A 19138-nucleotide genomic window follows, 5' to 3' on the forward strand; every position below is an offset into this window, starting at 1 on the left:
CACTGGTTCAAAAATGAGGGAGGCAATGCAGAGGTATGCCTGCTTATGCAGCCCATATTCTCCCTTCTGTGTGTTCAGCAATTAAACTCTGTAACCTCTCACTGACAAGAGTTTTCAAATCAGGAAACTCTGGTTACCAGGTTCAAATCAAATCAAGACCTTAAACAACATCAAACTGTGATATATAATGTTGGCTTGTTCTCAAACTGCTAATAAAGATTACAAGGTATGGGTGAAACTGGAAACTATGGTTAACTGAAAATTTCCAGTATGTTTAAAAAGGATGAGAAAAAGAGTCATGTCTGTAGGCAAAGATCTTGTTTATTTCTGCTTATTACCTGGAGAAAAACAAGTTAATCAGAAATTTAGGCATATTAGTTGGGGATTTTGAGCCCAAGAAGTACTGTTCTATAATTTGTTTTAGCATTTTAACTTGTAAATCAAATATGGAGGAATCATTCCCCAAACATTAAAATGGGATTCAAGATGGCTTTGTACTCTTTTTGACACACTATATACAAGACATATTCCATACAATGTTCTTACTCTGCTCTTTAGGGCTCTTGCTACACACTTACCTGGTGAGGGGCCCCCGCAGGAATAAATACAGCATCTCCCAGGAACTGCACTATTGCCCAGCCTTGAACTCCATACTCCTCATATAGACGCTTACGTAGGGTCTGGTCCAAGTACCAGCTTTGATCATGAATTGGATCATGATCTGGAGGATTTTCTTGACCTTGTTCTTCACCAACCTAATGCAAAGACAGAAATTTATTCTGACTCTATTCAGTAGACAATTCCCATCCCAAATTATTGGATTATGAGAATTTTACCTTAGATTAGGGTTTTGTGGCAACAGCAGATATGGGAGAAAATCCAAATATTAGATGATAGCAGTACTAAAATATTATGATCAGAACTCCAAAAATACCCTATACTGAACAAAAATTCTGGGGATATTTATGTCACCTCTTTCAGTAAGATTCTGAGACTAGTCCAATGAAAATAATAATAATAATAATAATAATAATAATAAATTTCTTATATCCTGCCTTTCTCCCAATACAATTTGAAAAATACAGCATTAAAATTAAAATTTAAAAAACAATTTTAAAAGTTAAAACAGTTATGAGTTAAAATATGGTCAAAATACAAACCTTAAAATTTAATTAGCACAACAGCCCTTAGCAGTTTTCAAAGGCCTGCCACCACAAGAATGTCTTTACCTGCTGCCAGAAGAACAGCAGGGATGGAGCCATCCTGGCCTCTCTAGGAAGGGAGTTCCAAAGCTTGGGAGCAACCACTGAGAAGGTCCTTTCTCTTGTTCCCACCAAACACAACTGAGAGGGTGGTGGGACAGAGATAAGGGCCTCTCTGGATGATCTCAATACTATGGAGGCTCGTACAGGGAGATGCAGTCCTTCAAATAGCCTGGACCGAAGCCGTATAAGGTTTTATGGGTCAAAACCAGCACTCTGAATTATGCCCGGAAACAGACTGGCAGCCAATGGAGCTGTTGCAACAAGGGAGTTGTATGCTCCCTGTAGCCAGCTCCAGTTAAGAAATTACTGTGATATTTGTTTTTTAAAATTATAAGCAAATATAAGATACCTTGCAAATCATAAAGAGCTCCCACTGCTGAAAGACCATACCACCATACCTTCCGGAGAAGCTCTCTGATCTTCTCAGCATCCTTAGCAGCATAGATGTGCCACAATGCCCCTGGCTTTTCTTTTGCTTCATGGATCCGCTGTTTTGTAACATCATCAGCATCTCCCTCATCAATGGTTTTTAGCACTTCTGAAATACATATAAGTTGCATAGTGTTTTTGTTTGTTTTTTCGTACAGTGGTGCCCCGGGATATGAATTGATCGCGTTACGAAATTTCCGGGATACGAAAAAGTTAGATAGGAAAAAACTGTTCCGGGTTACGATATTTTTTTCAGGTTACGAATTTTTTTCGGCGCGAAATTCAAACCGCAAAGCGCGGCTAGCGGCTTTCCAGCGCTAGCCGCTAGCCTTTTCGGGTTGCGAAATTACTCGGGTTACGAACGGAGCGGCGGAACGAATTAATTTCGTAACCCGAGGGACTACTGTATAATGTGCAAAAAGCAACAAAGTGTGGCCTAGGTCATCCAAGCAATTTAAATAATATTCTGGAGAAAGCAATAACGGGATGCATTCCACTTGCTGACACAGCACACTATCTACTGCACATACAGCTCATATGTACAAAGCAGTGGTTTTGTGAGTAAGTGTCAAAGAGCTTAGATTCAGTGATGTCATTCCATTTATGGAATTGCTTCTGATAGCGGAATCCCCCTGCCTCTCTGTTCTCAAAAATCTGACTAAACAGAGGATGCTGTAAGGGGAAAGAGAGACAAAAATAAGCTTTACTTGCAGGATTCCTTTAGAAAGACACTAGATTTGCTCCACTGCTTGTGACATGTTTATTACAATTGTCTATCTCCAAAGCATTATTTCAATTCAAGATGATACAGCTTTCCCAGTTGTAAATTTAGTTGTGACTAGATATTTCAACTTGCATCTTGGCCATTACTTTTCTGATTATTTTTACTTTGATTATTTTTGTTACTTCAAGTGTACAGTTATAAAGAATAAATCTAAAGAAAAATGACAAAGATCCAGGTCTAATCTAAAGTATCATTCACATTTACGGGGAGACTCAAGTTATTTTCTGAAAAGGCATCTTAGAGAAAAGCTTACCATCATCATGAGCACCTTCCCCAATGGGAATTCCGACATACACCATAACGTTAACAGCATCTGATACGTCCAAGTGCAAATTGGTGGTACCAACTCTTCTGTCTTCTGCAGTTATAAGTCCTACAAGGAAGCAGCAAAGAGACCACTACTCAGTTTGAATCAAAGAGACCATTACTTTGTTTGAATGATTATTCATGTCCCCTCCACAGTCATGTAAGGGCACTTTCTATCATGCTGTTACATTCAATAATCTATCACATCAAGCATAAACATGTCAAAATAATTCAGGCAAGATGAAGTTGTAAGATCTCCCCAATGATTTTATTTAAAAAAAACAAACCCGCTGTCAAGCAATGCTCCTCACTCCCATTCTACTCATGTCATCCAGAAGGATTTGATTATCATTTATATCAGAAGTCACTGAGAAAGCCAGAACAACAGGCAGTTACATTCCCACTACTCCTTCTCCCAACAGACAGCTAACTAGGGCAATCAACACAATCTCTGTATGAAGCTCTACTCAAAACCCTAACTGGTACAGGAATAGAGAAATCCTGGGGCAATTCCACGGCAGCCTGCTCAATCATGTTACACCTAAAAGGTACAACTGAAGTCAATCCACAAATTTCAGAATCATCAGGTCCAAAGAATTTCCTCAAGAATGAACAAGCAGGAAGCAGCCCTTCCTCTACAGTAGTCAGAAATATATTTAAGACAGGTCAAACTGAATTCCTGGCCAAAATGGAGAAAAGGCTAAGGCAATAAGCAAGCAGGCAAGCAAACAAACAAACAAAAACCAAACAAAATCAATGCACTTCCTTTGGAAACACAGGCTGACCATTTATTCTACAGTGGAGTACAAGTTAGAGCAATAGTGAGTGATTTTATTCACACAAGATACAGTGAATTTCAGGAGAGCCTTTTCTGTTGGAAAGAGGAATTAAAACAGCCTTTCCTGCTACCAGAACACTAGTGGCTTACACTGATGCAATTTAATATGAAGCAAACTAATGCACAAATTCCTCTGATTTTCAATTTGAATTACATGGGATTTGACATATTTCTTTTATGTGATTTACACAATGTATGTTTTCAGTCATTAATGAACTATACATTTTTCTCTACAAGGAAATTCCATTAGAAGCAGCATATACCTGAAACAGGCAGGCCAAATAAGGCGGCTTCTGGATGCTTTAGGGGCGTGATGTTTCCACGAGGCATACCTCCAAAGTGGTCAGAAGCTGCACTGAGGCAGCAAGAGCTGGCCCAAAAAAGAGCAGTGAAAATCCGCTCCTGTCAGCAGCCTGTTTGGGACCACGGCAGTGACCCGTTTCAGGAGCAGGCAGTCTGGCTGTCATGGTCCTGGCCTAACTGGGGCTGGATCGGCCTCTGGCCAATCAGCTTCACCCCCTCAGATAACAATTGACTCCAATATAGCTTCTCACTCTACATAAGTTTGTGTCCGAGGAATTAAGAGCAGGAATAAGACATGATCCCTAGCCTACATACCATATGCATTGTACATTTTGGGACCCAAATCAGGTCGCACAAAGTAGCTTGGTAACCTAGATGCCAGATTCAGTCTCCCATCTCTCTTAGTATACTCTGGGAGAGGAAGGTTCTCCATTAGATCCTCAAACCTAAAATAAATAAATAAATGAATATTATTATTTTGGGCATTAGGAGAAAAGATAAAAACAACTGTAAGAACACTTTAAAAAAACAAAAAACAACCCAGGCCAAGTGCCACAAAGGATTTTCTTCCTACCTTGTAGGCATCATGTCTCTAAAATCTTCTCCTGGAGGCCAGTCTTTTAATTTTAATACCATAGGCTGTCCATCATCTGCTCTAAGACGCTCTGTAGAAAAATAAATAACATCATTTAGCTTATATATTGCTCTTTCACAATTTTGCCTCTCCTCCAAAATTTAGGTGGTCCCATCTCTCCACGGGGGAAAGAGGTACAAAACCCTAAATCTGTAATAGGCAGTGAGACATAAAAACTAGAAAAATCTGGGTAAGTGTGGGCCAACAGAACTAATTTACAGGTCTGTTGAGAATACAGTATACAGTCATTTGTATACTGCACAGATGAGAAAGTTGTGGTCATGAATTTGAAGAAATGTTTAAAAATGACTATATTTATTTAGAGGAATAATAAAATAAAATAATAATAAATAAAATATTTATTTATATCCCGCCTTTCCGCAGATCAAGGCGGCTTACAGTATAAAATGCAACAGTACAATAAAACCAACAACCTCCTTATCGTTCAGTTTTAGTATAACAGTGTCCAACTATGGATAAATTTATGTAGGAACTTACCAATGAAAGGGTAGCCAAAATAAGACTCAACAGTTCTAAGGAATTCAACCATTACTACTGTTTTGCTCAACTAAGTATTTGCTGTCTCAGCAACTAAATTGTGAAGTAGGGAGTTAATGGAAAGCAGTGAGGAAGGCCAAGGATGGCTCTCACTAGATATATAACATCCTGAAAAATTGGGGGGGGGGGAGATTCTTCAATTTTCTGCAAATGCCTTTTTGCCTGGAAAAACTGTAAAAAAAAAGGATTATTTTCTTTTAGAACAATAAAATGTTTTAGGAAAGATGTTAATATAGGTACTCTCCCAAAATTATCTCTGAAGGCAATGTAAAAGGAAGACTTTCATTTAAGACTTGTACAGATTCATATATTTATAATTTCTGATCTTGGTTTCCCTTTCTTAGTTTTTATGAAATTAGTGTTTTATGTCTGCTTGACATTACGGAAGACTAGAAGAGACAAAATAGTTTTCTTTGTTTTACTAATGCTGATGGTTTCTTTTTCTTGTTTCACAAAATTGTAAAACCAAAGAGTTCAGGTGTTTTGTTTCTTCTTTTTTAATAAAAAATAAAACTTTAAACAGGTAAATTCCATTTATAATTATTGTCTGAATAAACTGTGTTTTTTACATTCCAAACACTATAATTTTATTCCAAACCAAATTGGATATATTTTATTTTGTTTTTAGAGTAATAAAATGACTGTCAATCTGGAAAAATCTGTAATATAGCATTTTCCCCAAACATTTGTCTTCCTGCTGCTAGATAAAACCAGTTTTTCCCCATGGCTTCAAAACTTGGAAAATTCTACATCTCTGGATCTCATTGCAAGACTTTAAAAAAGTACTCAAGATCTATGACCAATAAGTTATTTATAAATGCATGATATCATGATTTATTTTTGGCATCACAATTAAATACAATTTGTTTTAAAGGCACAGCCATACCAATGAGATCAGTAACTTTTCACAAGTAATATTAACAGAATGCATAGATGTGCATTTGAAAGACATGATGCACTTAGACTCCACTTACTAGAAATGACTTCAAAACCATCCCAGAAGTCACGCACTTTAACATCTGAGATTATGGCACAGTTCCTACAGTTGACCAAATCTACATCCTGATCTCCAAATTCCTGGCTAAACGCTTCTGGTTTCCAGAGTTCAGGCTTCAGCTTCTTATGAACACCCGAAACTAGAACAGGCTGTGGAAAGATTAATGAGGAATTATTCCAATATAAATTGTCAGAAGTCATAACAGAAGAGAGCAGGATTGCAGTGTGCTTCCTTTTACTCCTTATATAATTCAATAATGCAACATAACATACGTTACACTACACAGAAAAACATTCAACTTCTGTATTAAGAGCAGCTGCTTTTCCAGCCCGTACAAATTATGCAAACAAAACTGTACATACACTTTTTAAATGGAATTTACACTGTTACTTTTAGTAATGGGAAAAGTATGGAGATTTCCTGGCTTTGAGTAACGCTGCTTAACTTGACTTCTGAGAATTCACCAGCACAGCATCTGGCCTTTGCCCAACTGTAAGACCTAGAAATTTACTGTTTCAAATTAATGGTATGCTTGAGATCTCAGGATACTAAATGCAACTCCCCCAACGTGAAGTTTTGTCCTTATATTAAATGCAGACTAGTACTCTATATCTTCCATTAAGTTAGTAATAAAACTTCATCTGAGACTGAAAAAATGTTTTTTGGACTCAGTTGTACACAAAAAGGAACTTTTCAGAGTTCTGGTCTTTACCAATATCATAGACCATACACAACACTTAAGTTTGCTTTAGAATCAACATGATCACTGTCACAAATAAAGAAGATTAAAAGGTGGTCTTTTTGATTTACCTGGCCCTGTTTCCAACATTCCCTGAAGATCTTCCAGTTGTTTTTGTTGCTGGGGTCATGTAGACATAGAAGTCTTCCATCACAGAGCCAAGAATGGGAAGTGTGTGGATCGAGCACATTCAATCCCATTACCATTTCTTTCACTTCTCTATGTGTGTCAGCCAAATTGCTTGCTCTCTTGGCTGCATCAGATGTCTTCTTATTTTCCACAACAGAGGCAATAATATGATCAAGGAAGTTGGGCAAACTGGCTTTGCTCTTGGTCCCCTAGAAGATATCAATCCACAAAGCAATCTAAGTCTTGTGATAAATTAGGAGAATATTATTTCTTTACCAGATTCTGACCTTCCAATCAACTAGACGTTTGGAAGAAAAATTAACATATCAAGGAGTTTAAGAACACACACACAATGGAAAGAAAGGGTAACACCAAACTCTTAAAAAAAGCTCAATGTATATTCCCCATTGCCATGTATGGATGTGAGAGCTGGACAGTTAAGAAAGCAGATAAGAAAAAAAAAATCAATTCATTTGAAATGTGGTGCTGGAAAAGAGTGCTGAGGATACTATGGGCATCCAAAAAGACAAACAAATCAGCCCTAGAACAGATCAAGCCAGAAATCTCTCTGGAAGCCAAGACAATTAAGTTAAGGCTATTGTACTTTAGCCACATCATGAGAAGGCATGACTCACTGGAAAAGACAATAATGCTAGGAAAAGTGAAGGGATATAGAAAGAGAGGAAGACTGTATGATAGATGGGTGGACTCTATTAAGGAGGTTACATGTATGAATTTACAGGAACTAAGCAGAAGCAGTGGAGGATAGGGAATCTTGGAGATGTCTCATCCACTGGGTCATCATAAGTTGGGATTGACTAGAGCGTGGTTAACAACAACAACAAAAATGCTCTGCTACTACAGACAACATTCACACAGCTGTTAAATACGGTAACATACATACACACATTTTGAAAAAAATTCTCAGACCTTATTAGTCTGAGATGTAATATACAACTTAGGATGCTGTATGCCATAGTCATGAAACTATGTTACTCCCTTAAAGGTGATTATAGAACAGTTTATTCCCAGATTTATGGAACAGATCTATGTGGTGGAAGAAAGAGCTCTTTTGATTCCACTTTTCCCTCTAACCCTCAGACATCTCACATGCTATTTCTGAGGATCCCTTTCTATCAGCATTTAGGAAGGCAGAATTAGAGCAAACTGCCTTCCCTCTCCAGAAGGGGCACCTTACATGGGTAGTCTGAATCTGACACAATGACAGCAAAAAGCAACAACAGAAGACATTTATTTCTCTCTCACTGTTTTCTTTCATGGCACTCTCCCCTCTGCATTTATTTTACTGTATATCAACAAATCTCTTTATTTGGCACAACTTCTATCCTCATCACCTCTTTCAATCAAATGACATGATCACCCCCCTCCATTTCCTTATTAATTACCAGGACCAATTCCAAAAGGCTACTCTAGATTAAAGGAGACTACTAGAGGTGGGAGTTTTTAATTTCATTTGTGCCAAAATGAACTTTAATAAGTACAAAAACTAGTATTGTTAGTTCCCAATACCAACTTAAATCAGAGTGTTGTTATGCAGTCAAAACAAAAATGGTATTCTAATAATATTTAAAAACCTTTCTTATCTGGGCTGGATGTCAAGAGAAGGTATTCAGGTTTGGACTCAGGCAGGTCTTCAAGGAAGAACTGGGATTATTTATGTTGGTAACAGTGGGCAGATGCTGAGCTGAAGATAGGGAGAGCTACTTTCTTTCTATTAGATGGCTGGACTTCCAAATCCCTGTCAGACACAAATGTCTACATTTTCAGCATGCTCCTTCACTTTACAGCCAGCTCCACTCTAGAAGGGATAGTGAAAACTTATTCCTCCATCTCTTTGGCAGCTGAAGTACAATGCAGAAAACCATTTTCAGGCAACTGTAGTACCCAATGTTTTTCCTCATTCAACTTTCCAGACGGAAAGATCAGTAGAAGAGTATACCTCTTTTCAAAGATATACAAAGCATTTTCCTAATAACAGCAATGAACACTCTCAGTCCTATCTGGCATTCTCTGGGTGGGGTGAAGGGGTCCTGGATGCTGAAAATCTTCTGGATTCCATACTACCCTAGGCAGCCTTCTGTAGGCTGCTGCTTTCTAGGGGACAGCACCCACCATCCCTAGTAGTTGCCCAATAATTCTGGGGGGCATCAGGTTGGGAAAGGCTGCTCTCTCACATAGGATGGTTCTGGAACCCAAGTAAGAAATACCCTCCGCATCTGAAGGAAGAAGAGAACAACCTGGAATCCTTATAATAATGAAGCAATTGATCGCCACTTTGTTAACATGCCCATAGTAATACAGGAACTAGCTATTCTTACTTGCAGAAAAGGAATTATATTTCCCAGCAGACAATGGATCACTAATAGACACCCTGAGACCTTGCCATTCAACACAGACCAACACACAGATTAACATGTAAATCACTTCCTTCCAACCAAAGGTCACACAGTGTATATGGACAGGTTACTCAGCTATAATAGTATTTCTTTGAGTGGTCATCTGTGAATACATACAAATGGGTTGTACTGTGCCTGCACAATGCTGCTCAGAAACTTCTGGAATCACTGGGCAAAGTTAACTTTGAAATTTTTTGGTGGTAGGTCCACCCATCCCATATAAGTCCCCTGCCTTCCCACTCTTTCCCCAGTTCCGAAATTTTATGCCACGTAAACGACATAGGAGTGAGTCAATGTTGAGCAGGACACTGAAGGGAGGATAGGAAGGATTTGTATGTATTCGCAGATGACCACTCGAAGAAATACCATTACAGGTGAGTAACCTGTCCTTCTTCGTTGTCTCTACGAATCATATAAATGGGTTAGACTGACAAACTTAGGTCAGTGTGGAGGGAGTGTCATGACACCAAAGGTAGGTTCAAGTAAAGTCATGTTTATCGAAACAACACAATAAAGACCTCTGAACCAAAAGCTGTGTTTGTTGCATTTAATACCTCAATAAATAGTACTTTAAAATCACCAACAACAATTGGATTACATTTTCAAAAACACATTCAAGTCATAAGGCACATGTGTAAACCATGTCAGTTTTGTGTAAACCATGCCAGTTCTGGCAATTAAAACATACACTGCCAACAGTTTGTAAACAAGCACAAAGGCATTGGTCAAGGTGTCACTGTCAAGGCCTGAAGTGTGGGCTCCCCAACCTTCCATGGATACGTCTGTCATCAAAGTGACCTGAGGCTGAGGAGGCGAAAAAAGCATGCCAACGCAAAAGTTCTGGGAGTTGAGCCACCGGCTGAGTGAGCAGAAACTGGCCTTTGAACCGTGATCCACTTGGATGGGGGAGGTGTCTGTCATTGTATCAAAGACTGACAGAAACCACAACTGGAGGGGTTGAAGCCTCGCCCACAGGGTCACAAACGTTGTGGAAGCCATGTGTCCCAGGGCTACATGAACATCACTGGCCCTCACCCATCTGTGAGCGAGGCAAGTCCAGACAGCGGCGCAGAGAGCTTGGAAGCAGTCCGGAGGCAGAGAGGTGACGTAGTCTTTGGAGTTGAGGACGGTGCTGATGAACTTGATCCGCCTGACTGGGGTAAGATGTGACTTTTCTAAGTTCACGACGAGCCTGAGGGATGAGAGGAGTAATAGCGTGAAGTCGACATCTCTTCGTAATTAATCCTTGGAGGGGGCAGCGAGGAGCCAGTCGTCTAGGTACGGAAAGACTCTGGACCCTCGTTGATAAAGATAAGCTACCACTGGAGCCATGCACTTGGTGAAAACCCATGGAGCCGTGGAGAGGCTGAAGGGAAGGACGACGGCAAAGGACAGGAACCTCCGATGACTCTCTCAAATCGCCACATGGAAGTACGCATCCTTCAAGTCGATCGTCGTGAACCACAGGCCCTGGTACAATAAGGGCAGAATAGAGGCGAGAGTTACCATGCGAAATCGACGGTAGACCAAATAGGCATTTAAAAGTCGCAGGTCTCAGATGAGTCTAAGACTATCATCGGTCTTGGGAACCGTAAAGTATCTAGAGAAGAAACCTCTGGGGGCTTGTGAAGGGTCCACAGGTGAAATTGCGCCCTTTGCTAAAAGAGTGCGTACTTCATTGAGAAGGGTGTCTGAGGGGGGAGTGGAAACAACAGTTCCAATTGGAGGGAGCTCTTCGAACCCGAGGGCATAACTCCCACAGACGATGTCAAAGACCCAAGAGTCGGAAGTCACAGTGGCCCAGGTGGTAGAGAAGGCCCTTAAAATGTTGAGGGAAAAGGACCTGGTGGCGTCAACGGAGCACACAGCGACCCTTCAGGATCTCTTCTTGCCCTGGTCGGTATCTTGTTTACGATAGTTCTTTCAGTATCAAGCAGGGGGCTGGCAGCAGCCAGAAGAGGACTGGGACGGGTAGCGTTGCCTCTGGTGCTCCTGTTGGTGGTACTGGCGGTCTTGTTGAAAGGGCTGTTGGCCCTGACCATACCACTGTCGCTGACCTCCAAACCGCTTTTGAAAGGTGGGCTGAGACGGCGTGGACATACCATGCTTCTTTGTGGCTGCCTTCATGCAGTACTTGAAATTGAGGCGCCTGGTCATTGAATGGAATATCTTCAATGGTGGCCTTCGCGTTCAGGTTCAGATCTAAAGAACGAAGCCACAAGTGTCTCCTCAAAGCAATGGCAGCCACCTTAGATTTAGCTGCACAGTCAGTGGAGTGTCGGGCTGAGGTTATTAACCAGCCCCCAATAGAGTGTGCCTCGTCTGTGACCTCCGCAAGTACAGCCTGCCTGTCATCCGGGACATTAGGAATAATAGGGGAGATCTTTTCCATCAGATGCTGCAGGTACGCCCCCATGCAGGCATTGTAGTTGGCCACTTTGAGTCCTAACACAGAAGAGGCATAGGCCTTTTTTGCAAGGCCATCGGCCTTCTTAGCCTCTTGGTCAGTAGACAACATGGATATCTTTGGTGTAAAGGACTGCTGGGACTCTTCGACAATTGCAGAGTTCTGTTTAGGGTGAGCAAACAGCCAAGAGGATTGGGATGGAGTGATCCTATACAAGGATTCAATCTTCCTGGTCGTAAGCATCACAGATGCAGGTGTGTTCCATCCAGGAGCGTTTGGCTATTCTCTCCAACGATGGTAACAGAGGTATCGAAGTTGGCGTTGGAACCTTTCTGTGGAGTCGTCTCTCGACTGGGTCGGCGGCTTCATCATCCATGTGGGTGACCTGCAGCTCAAGAGTGCTGCCCATCTTTGACATATTCCACGAAGGAACAGACATTGGTGGAAGACAAGGCACCTGGTTGGAAAAGCTCCTGGGGGGAGTGCTGGACACTCTCATCCAGGAGCCTGATTCAGTGTAAGAAGCACGAGACTCCCCATGTTGGGACATTTCACGGTTCGACTCTTAAGATGTTGCCAGCAACCACTACTTGAGAAGTTGAGGGTAGAGTCTGGTTAGAGACAACTGCGGTGGGATGCGACATTGGTACCGAGGATGCAAAGGGTATCGAGGCTGCTGGTGCCACAGAGGATTTCTGGCCAAAGCGATGACGGATGGTCTCATGACCTACAGACATACAGTACCTGCCTGTCTTGCTATCATAAAGTAGTCGGATTCTTCCTATTGAAGAAAATGGGGGAGGGGGGTTGGTGAACCTCTGCCTGGTGAAGTTGAACCTGAGGAACAGGGGTGGGAAACCGCTGACTCCGAGATGAGTCTCTGTAGGGCGACAGGATAGGTAAGACAGAAGTGTCGCCATAGTCATCAGAGATCTGGTGAAAGGCCAGAGTAGCAGGGGGAGAGGAGACCGAAGCTGAGGCCAGTGTCCGACAAGCATGGAGAGAGCTGTGTTGTTTGGGTTCGACCGGTACTAATGAGACCCGCCTGGGTACCGAAGAAGTGGCTTGGTCTTTGGAAACTGACCGGGCACCTTCAGGAGTCATGGTTCTCGACTTCTTGGAATGGGAAAAGTCATGAGGAGAGCCTTCTCCTGCATCCACAGACGTCTTTTTGGAGGAGGATTTAGAGCTTGATTCCCTTTGGGAGCTCAAATCCTTGCCATGGGCCAAATCCTTCTTGGAGCTTGTGCTTAGTCTTGCCCTTTTTGGAGGACTTGGTCAGAATAAGAATGGTCAAGCAAGCTGAGGTAGAAAATTTCCAGAGAACAACAAGTGGATTCCAGTAGCGAAGTTCCTAAAGCAGCCAACGTGGCAGAAAGAAGGAACCGGGGGAAAAGCGGGAAGGCAGAGACTTTGCCCAGTGATTCCAGAAGTTTCTGAGCAGCACTGTGCAGGTGCAGTACAACCCATTTGTATGATTTGCAGAGACCACGAAGAAGAAATATATTTCACTCATTTCCATGCCAGCATTCTCTGAAGACGCCAGCCACAGATGCTGGTGAAACATCAGAGAAAACTTTTCTAGAACACGGCCACATAGCCCAATAAATCCACAAAAAAACTAGGAATTATGCTTCTTTTTCTTATCCTAGAAATTATACACAGATGATGGAGAAAGTTTTTCTTATTTTAGTATTTAATCTATTGGAACTGAAGATACTAAATTGGGCTTATATTGAAAATTACATGTACTAAGCTTGTACAAGATTCCTCTACCAGATTATTCTATCCTCTTACAGCACTCTTCTAAGAATACAGGCCACAATGATTTTAAGATCAACCTGACTTTCTGGAGAGGAATACGAGACAAGTACAGTGGTGCCTCGGGTTACGAAATTAATTCGTTCCGCGGCCGCTTTCGTAACCCGAAAAGCCTTCGTAAGCCGAATTGCCATAGGCGCTAATGGGGAAAAGCCGCGATTCCGTGCGAAAAAGCCGAAAAAAGCACCAAAAGTTTTTTCGTAACCCGAAAAAACATTCGTAACCCGAAACAATAATTCCCTATGGGATTTTTTCGTATCCCGAAAATTTCGTAACCTGGGTATTTCGTATCCCGAGGTACCACTGTAATGTGATGTGAATATTTCAAAGTGTCTAACTATGATGTCTAATTAACACAAAATCCTAGCTTTTGCTACCAAAAATACACTGATAATGCCATTTCATTTCTTTCACTTGATCCAGACGTTTTTTTTCAAAAGAGAAATATTCAAGTATCTATTCAAATAAAAGAAAAAAATATTACTTACAGTGGAAGCTCCAGAAAAGACAGGAGGAAAAGGGATTCCTGTTTCAAGTGAGGCCTGGGGCAGCTTTCCTGGGCCAGAGTTAAGCAAATCACGAAGACTGGAACCTTCTGTCTTGTTGCTTGTAGCAATTGGCCCCAACAAAAGACTATTAAAAAGCTTTGGGGTTAAAGGGGATGCCTTAGCACTAGAGTTGAATGACTCCACTCCAAATGGTGACTGGGATTCTTTATTGAGCACTGACCTTAGAGAACCTGCTTCTGTAAAACAGGACAAAAACAAAAGGATTTGGGAAAAATGCTAATGGAAATACTTTTTAAAACTGAAATTATAACAATATCCCTCATGACTATAAAATATTTAACAAAATCATTGCTGCAAAATTTAGAAGTGGTCCAATGGGCACAATCCACTCTTGTAATCAGAAAAATCAATCAAATATGGGGGCGGAGCAAAGCAATCTATATGTCAAAAAGCTAGTGTTACATGTAGCTTTCAAAAACATAGTACTGTATTAGTTCAAACTAGTTAGAACATAAATTTGGTTAGGATAATTTGAAAACTGCAAAATAAAAAAGGTACAAATTTCAGCAATGAACTTTAGTTAAAGGCAAGTTGAACCATCTAGGAGTTCCTCCTAAGCTGATTTTTAGGAATGTATTTCACTTGAGTGAAAAGTTTTCTGATTCAGTCCCAGTACTCTGCACCTTTCCAACTGGGTTGAGTTTCCCACAGTTGACTTAGTGCCTGGACTCTTCCCACTAACTGAGTGGGAAAAACTCAAGTGGGGCAAAAGTTTTGGATTGGCTCTCAATCTCATCCCAAAAGTCCACCGCAAGGATAATATGTCCTTCCTGGATGGGGAGGGAAAATTGGAGGAATACAGAAAGACAGAGATGGGTAAGGGTAGACTCAAGTACTTTTGGCCATGGCCCTGTAGAGTTGGCTTCAGTCCTTTCCACTGTTGGCATTTTGTCCTTCACAGGTCACTGTCAAAGGGATGAGACCCTCAACATAAAAACCCCGCTGCCTAACCTTGTATTAGTTTAGCTGCTTTTTAGCCTGCATCATTACCTATGGTGACCCTGTTAGTTCTCCTAGGTCTGCAAAGTCTCTATGTAGCTTATGAACATAAAGTACACTAAGCCAATGCGCTAGCATTCAAAAAAGCTCCTTTGGTTCAAAGTCTGCCTTCCAACAGCCTTCTTTATCCCCCTCTTGACAGAGTGATAGCCAGGCCTCTAGTTAAATATCAGCTCTCAATTGCTTACCTTTAGTTTCCTCTTTTGCCTTCTGGGTTGCTAAATCTGCAAGCCAGTGCAATGCTGATGAGGGACTTGTTTCAGGACACAGTGACTTACTCGGTTTTGTTTCCCCACTGTTGCTGGTTGCTGGAACCTCTGTCTTTATAGAGTCCTCAGCTATACCTTCTGTAACTTCAGACTTAGGAACAACATTGGTGTCCAACTCCCCACCTTCTGTTGTCCCTGTGCCACTAGAAAATGTGCTTTCATTTCCAGAAGTTGAGACACCAGGTTTCATACTGGGCAACTGCTAAAAGCAAGGATCACAAACAAAATCGTCAGAAATTGTCATTTGAAATATGGTGTCAGGTGTCTTTGGCCACACATGTTTCTTCGTCATATTAAATAAAGATAGTGGCCTAAATCTAGTGGTCTTCCATCCTAGCTGACTTTTTTTTAAATGAACTGACTTTGAAAAAGTGCTTACAGTATGATAATATGAATAGTGGTTGTGACCATGATTATCTTCAGCTATTTGGCAAACATAATCTTATTTCATTATATTTACAAAGATCTTAAAAATAACTTTGACGGTTTAGTTAGATTTCTTACCAACCAGTGACAGGACCCAGTGCTGCAATTCGACCGGTAGAAGGAACTGAGGGAAATTTTCAGGAGCCAGTTGACTGGCAGCTCCAAGGGATGCAGGTGAGACGGAAGGCTGCTAGATTTAGGCCACTATCGTTATTTAATACGACTAAGGACAGGGGGAAAGGCAGGAAAACAAATAAATTGCGTAGCATCTTTATTATCCAATTAGTAAAGGCAATATATTTACATCTTGCCTTTCTAGTAATATGTTGTAATTGTTAAAAGCAATTAAACCACTACAATCAATTATTCCAAAACACATAATGCTCAATCATAACTATTTTTTAGACAATAGTCAGAATGGTCAAAGTTAAGTGTTTAAGCTCTATTAATTTTAGTCAGGATGCTCAAAATGCACAAATTCTATTAGGAATACAGAACCAGGTGGTCAGATTAAAATTTCACATACCTGTGAAATTCCATTGGTAACTGCAGGTCGCAATACAGATTTGTTCTGCCGGTTAATACATGGACAGTTAGCTTTGATTCCCCATTTACCACGTGCAGCATGAACCATATCTCCAATATTATATAGCGCTGAAAAATTAGAAATTGTGGAATGAAACCATGTGACAAAATCTAAAAAGCTTACAATGTAAGACTTCTTACAGCAGAAACGGCACAGGGTTTTGACCAAGCTGAAACACAACTGCCAGCATTCCTGACTACTGGCTATGTTGGGGGACTGATGCAGTCCAACATCTTCTGGAGGGGCACTGTTAATGACATGCTTGCATGTTCCTGGCTTTTAGATTAGACAGGAAGGCTTTCTCTGCTTGAATCAATATCTTTTCCTTAGCTGTAATATTACTAAAAGACTCTCTCAGCATTTGCCTCAAGAGACCTAATAAAGATAACTGTAAGGCTGGGATGGCTGATGTAAGTTTGTGAGCTCTTTCTTTTTCCACTAGAATTTTTTTGTATTATATTTCATTTATTTATATGTTGTCTTTCTCCTGGACTAGGACCCAAGGCAGGTCAACTGTAAGATAAAAACAATATAATTTTAATGTGGAGTCGAAGGCTTTCATGGCCAGCATCCATAGTTTTTTTGTGGGGTTTTCAGGCTATGTGGTCATGTTCTAGAAGTTTTCTTCCTGACGTTTCGCCAGCATCTGTGCCTGGTATCTTCATAGACGCTGAAGATGCCAGCCACAGAAGCTTGTGAAACGTCAGGAAGAAAACCCTTCTAGAACATGGCCACATAGCCCCCCCCCCCACCAATATAATTTTTAAATGCAATTGAAATTATTATATTGATATAATGTATTAAAAAACAATATAAAATTTCCAGATGTATCAATCAGAGCCAGGTGCAACACGGCAGACAAGAATAACAGACATATATTGCTAGAAAAAGATGCTACAGGGCACATGCTCAGCACAGACATTTATTTTCAATACCAGAACTGGAGCATGCAGATAAATCCTTTCACACATAAAAAGACTCCTTATCGTCCAAGCATTCTTGATTTTAGAAGTCTAAATTAGGAGGAAACATGGCATTTTGTTTTTGCTGTGAAGCTACTGGTGATTGGAAATCCACATGAAAGTATTATTCATTCATTCGCCACCATTCTCCTGGTATGAGACCCAAGATGGTTCCCTATCCCTTTGAGAAGTGATGTGGATTCTGCAACTGCCAGTACATTTATGTGTCATAATCTATTTAGAACAGGATAAAGAGATGACAAATTGACAGACTGGCCCTACTATTAGGCAAAGGAGACCATTTCAGGCAACAGATTTGGGGTATTCATGAAATGTTTAGGCACAAAATGTTTAGCTAACTAATTTGTCAGTACCATATTTTTACTGCCAGGAAAGGAGAAAGGGGCTTGTGGGGTTTTTTACTCTGTAGCAAAATAACTAGGCCAGTGATGGCAAACCTTTTAGAGAGTGAGTGCCCAAACTCAAAGGTGTGCCCACACCCAGTGCTACCCAGTGCCAGGGAATGGGACTACCAGGGGGGCCAGGACATTTGGGGGGAGATTTCTACCTTCCGGGAGAAGGACTGAGGAGACAGCTAGAGGCCTGGGAGGGCAGGGGGAAGAGGAGGAACAGGTGCGTGACTGTTCCTCCTCTTTCCCACTGCCCTCCTGGGCCTTCAGCTGCCTCCTCAGAGACAACTAAAGGCATGGGAGGGTCCTCTCCCCCTGCCTTCCCATCTCTCAGAAATGGTTTTGCATGCCAGAGAGGACACATGTGCCATAGGTTCGCCATCATGCTTGGGGTATCATGCAACAACACTTTCTGGCAAGGAGATAGTTGCTGCTTTGCATGAGGCAGAAAAAATATCTTTGTCCAGACCTACAGAAAATGCAGATAGTAATTAGTGAATTATTACCTGTGCCAGGGATGATCTGTGTAGGCATGAGATTCTCTGGTTCATGCGACTGTCCCTTTGCACATTTCAGCCACGCAAATACTTCTTCATCACCGATATCCTCTGCTTCTGAACCAGAAAGACAATCAGAGTTTTTAGCTGTATGAGAGATTGAGAGGTTAATAAACAATTTAAGCTAGCTAGATTCATTATACAGTGGGGCTTCCGCATACGCGGACTTTTTATAAGTGGCTTTGAGCGTACGCGCTCAAGCCGCTGGGCGCGTGCGGGGCGGTGCGTTCCATTCAGTTGAATGGGCGCGCGTGCCCATTGTGCCCCACGCACCTCCGCGCCGCCGTGCACGAGCCCCATTGTTTACAATGGGGCTCGAGCATAGGCGGAAATCGCCATATGCGGCGGAATCCAGAACGGATCCCCCGCGTATGGCGAGGTTCCACTGTACTAGAATCAAAGTTCCCAGTGGTGTGGTGAGGAAATGCATGAATGAAGTATTAGTGAATTAATTAAATCTCCTAACTTGCTGCATCTCTTCTCTCAAACAATAACAGTAGCCAATAAACTCAGGATAAATATTTCAGGATTATGGGACCAATTTTGTGGTTCATCAGTCAATGTCAAATGTGAAATAATAGTTCAGGGAGTTGAACTATGGGACTCAATAGACAGCCCGTAAGGAACGGCTCCGTGCCCACCCTTTCCTCGCTGGATCAGGATCACAGCAACCACACACCGCGGCTCTGATCTGCCCTATGCACAGTGCCAAAAAGAAGCCGCAAAGAACGCC

The 19138-nt window shown here is 41.4% G+C and overlaps 1 protein-coding gene across 6 annotated transcripts in view; it reads right to left on the bottom strand.

Moving 5' to 3' along the window:
* Positions 1 to 19138, bottom strand: part of KDM3B (lysine demethylase 3B) — a 71981-nt gene that overhangs the window by 3223 nt on the left and 49620 nt on the right. For 2 of the 6 annotated variants that reach the window (XM_042449860.1, XM_042449854.1), the window contains 11 exons: positions 18355 to 18492; positions 16417 to 16544; positions 15384 to 15666; positions 14116 to 14372; positions 6925 to 7191; positions 6092 to 6263; positions 4500 to 4590; positions 4241 to 4371; positions 2732 to 2851; positions 1664 to 1803; positions 579 to 755 (listed from right to left, as the gene is read on the bottom strand). In XM_042449860.1, coding sequence (XP_042305794.1) covers positions 579 to 755; positions 1664 to 1803; positions 2732 to 2851; positions 4241 to 4371; positions 4500 to 4590; positions 6092 to 6263; positions 6925 to 7191; positions 14116 to 14372; positions 15384 to 15666; positions 16417 to 16544; positions 18355 to 18492 — 1904 coding nt within the window. The remainder of the gene's footprint in view (positions 1 to 578; positions 756 to 1663; positions 1804 to 2731; positions 2852 to 4240; positions 4372 to 4499; positions 4591 to 6091; positions 6264 to 6924; positions 7192 to 14115; positions 14373 to 15383; positions 15667 to 16416; positions 16545 to 18354; positions 18493 to 19138) is intronic. The other 4 variants (XM_042449855.1, XM_042449859.1, XM_042449858.1 and 1 more) reach the window with 4 other exon arrangements.

The sequence above is a fragment of the Sceloporus undulatus genome, chromosome 2 (assembly GCF_019175285.1).
Source record: "Sceloporus undulatus isolate JIND9_A2432 ecotype Alabama chromosome 2, SceUnd_v1.1, whole genome shotgun sequence".
NCBI classification, from domain to species: Eukaryota; Metazoa; Chordata; class Lepidosauria; order Squamata; family Phrynosomatidae; genus Sceloporus; species Sceloporus undulatus.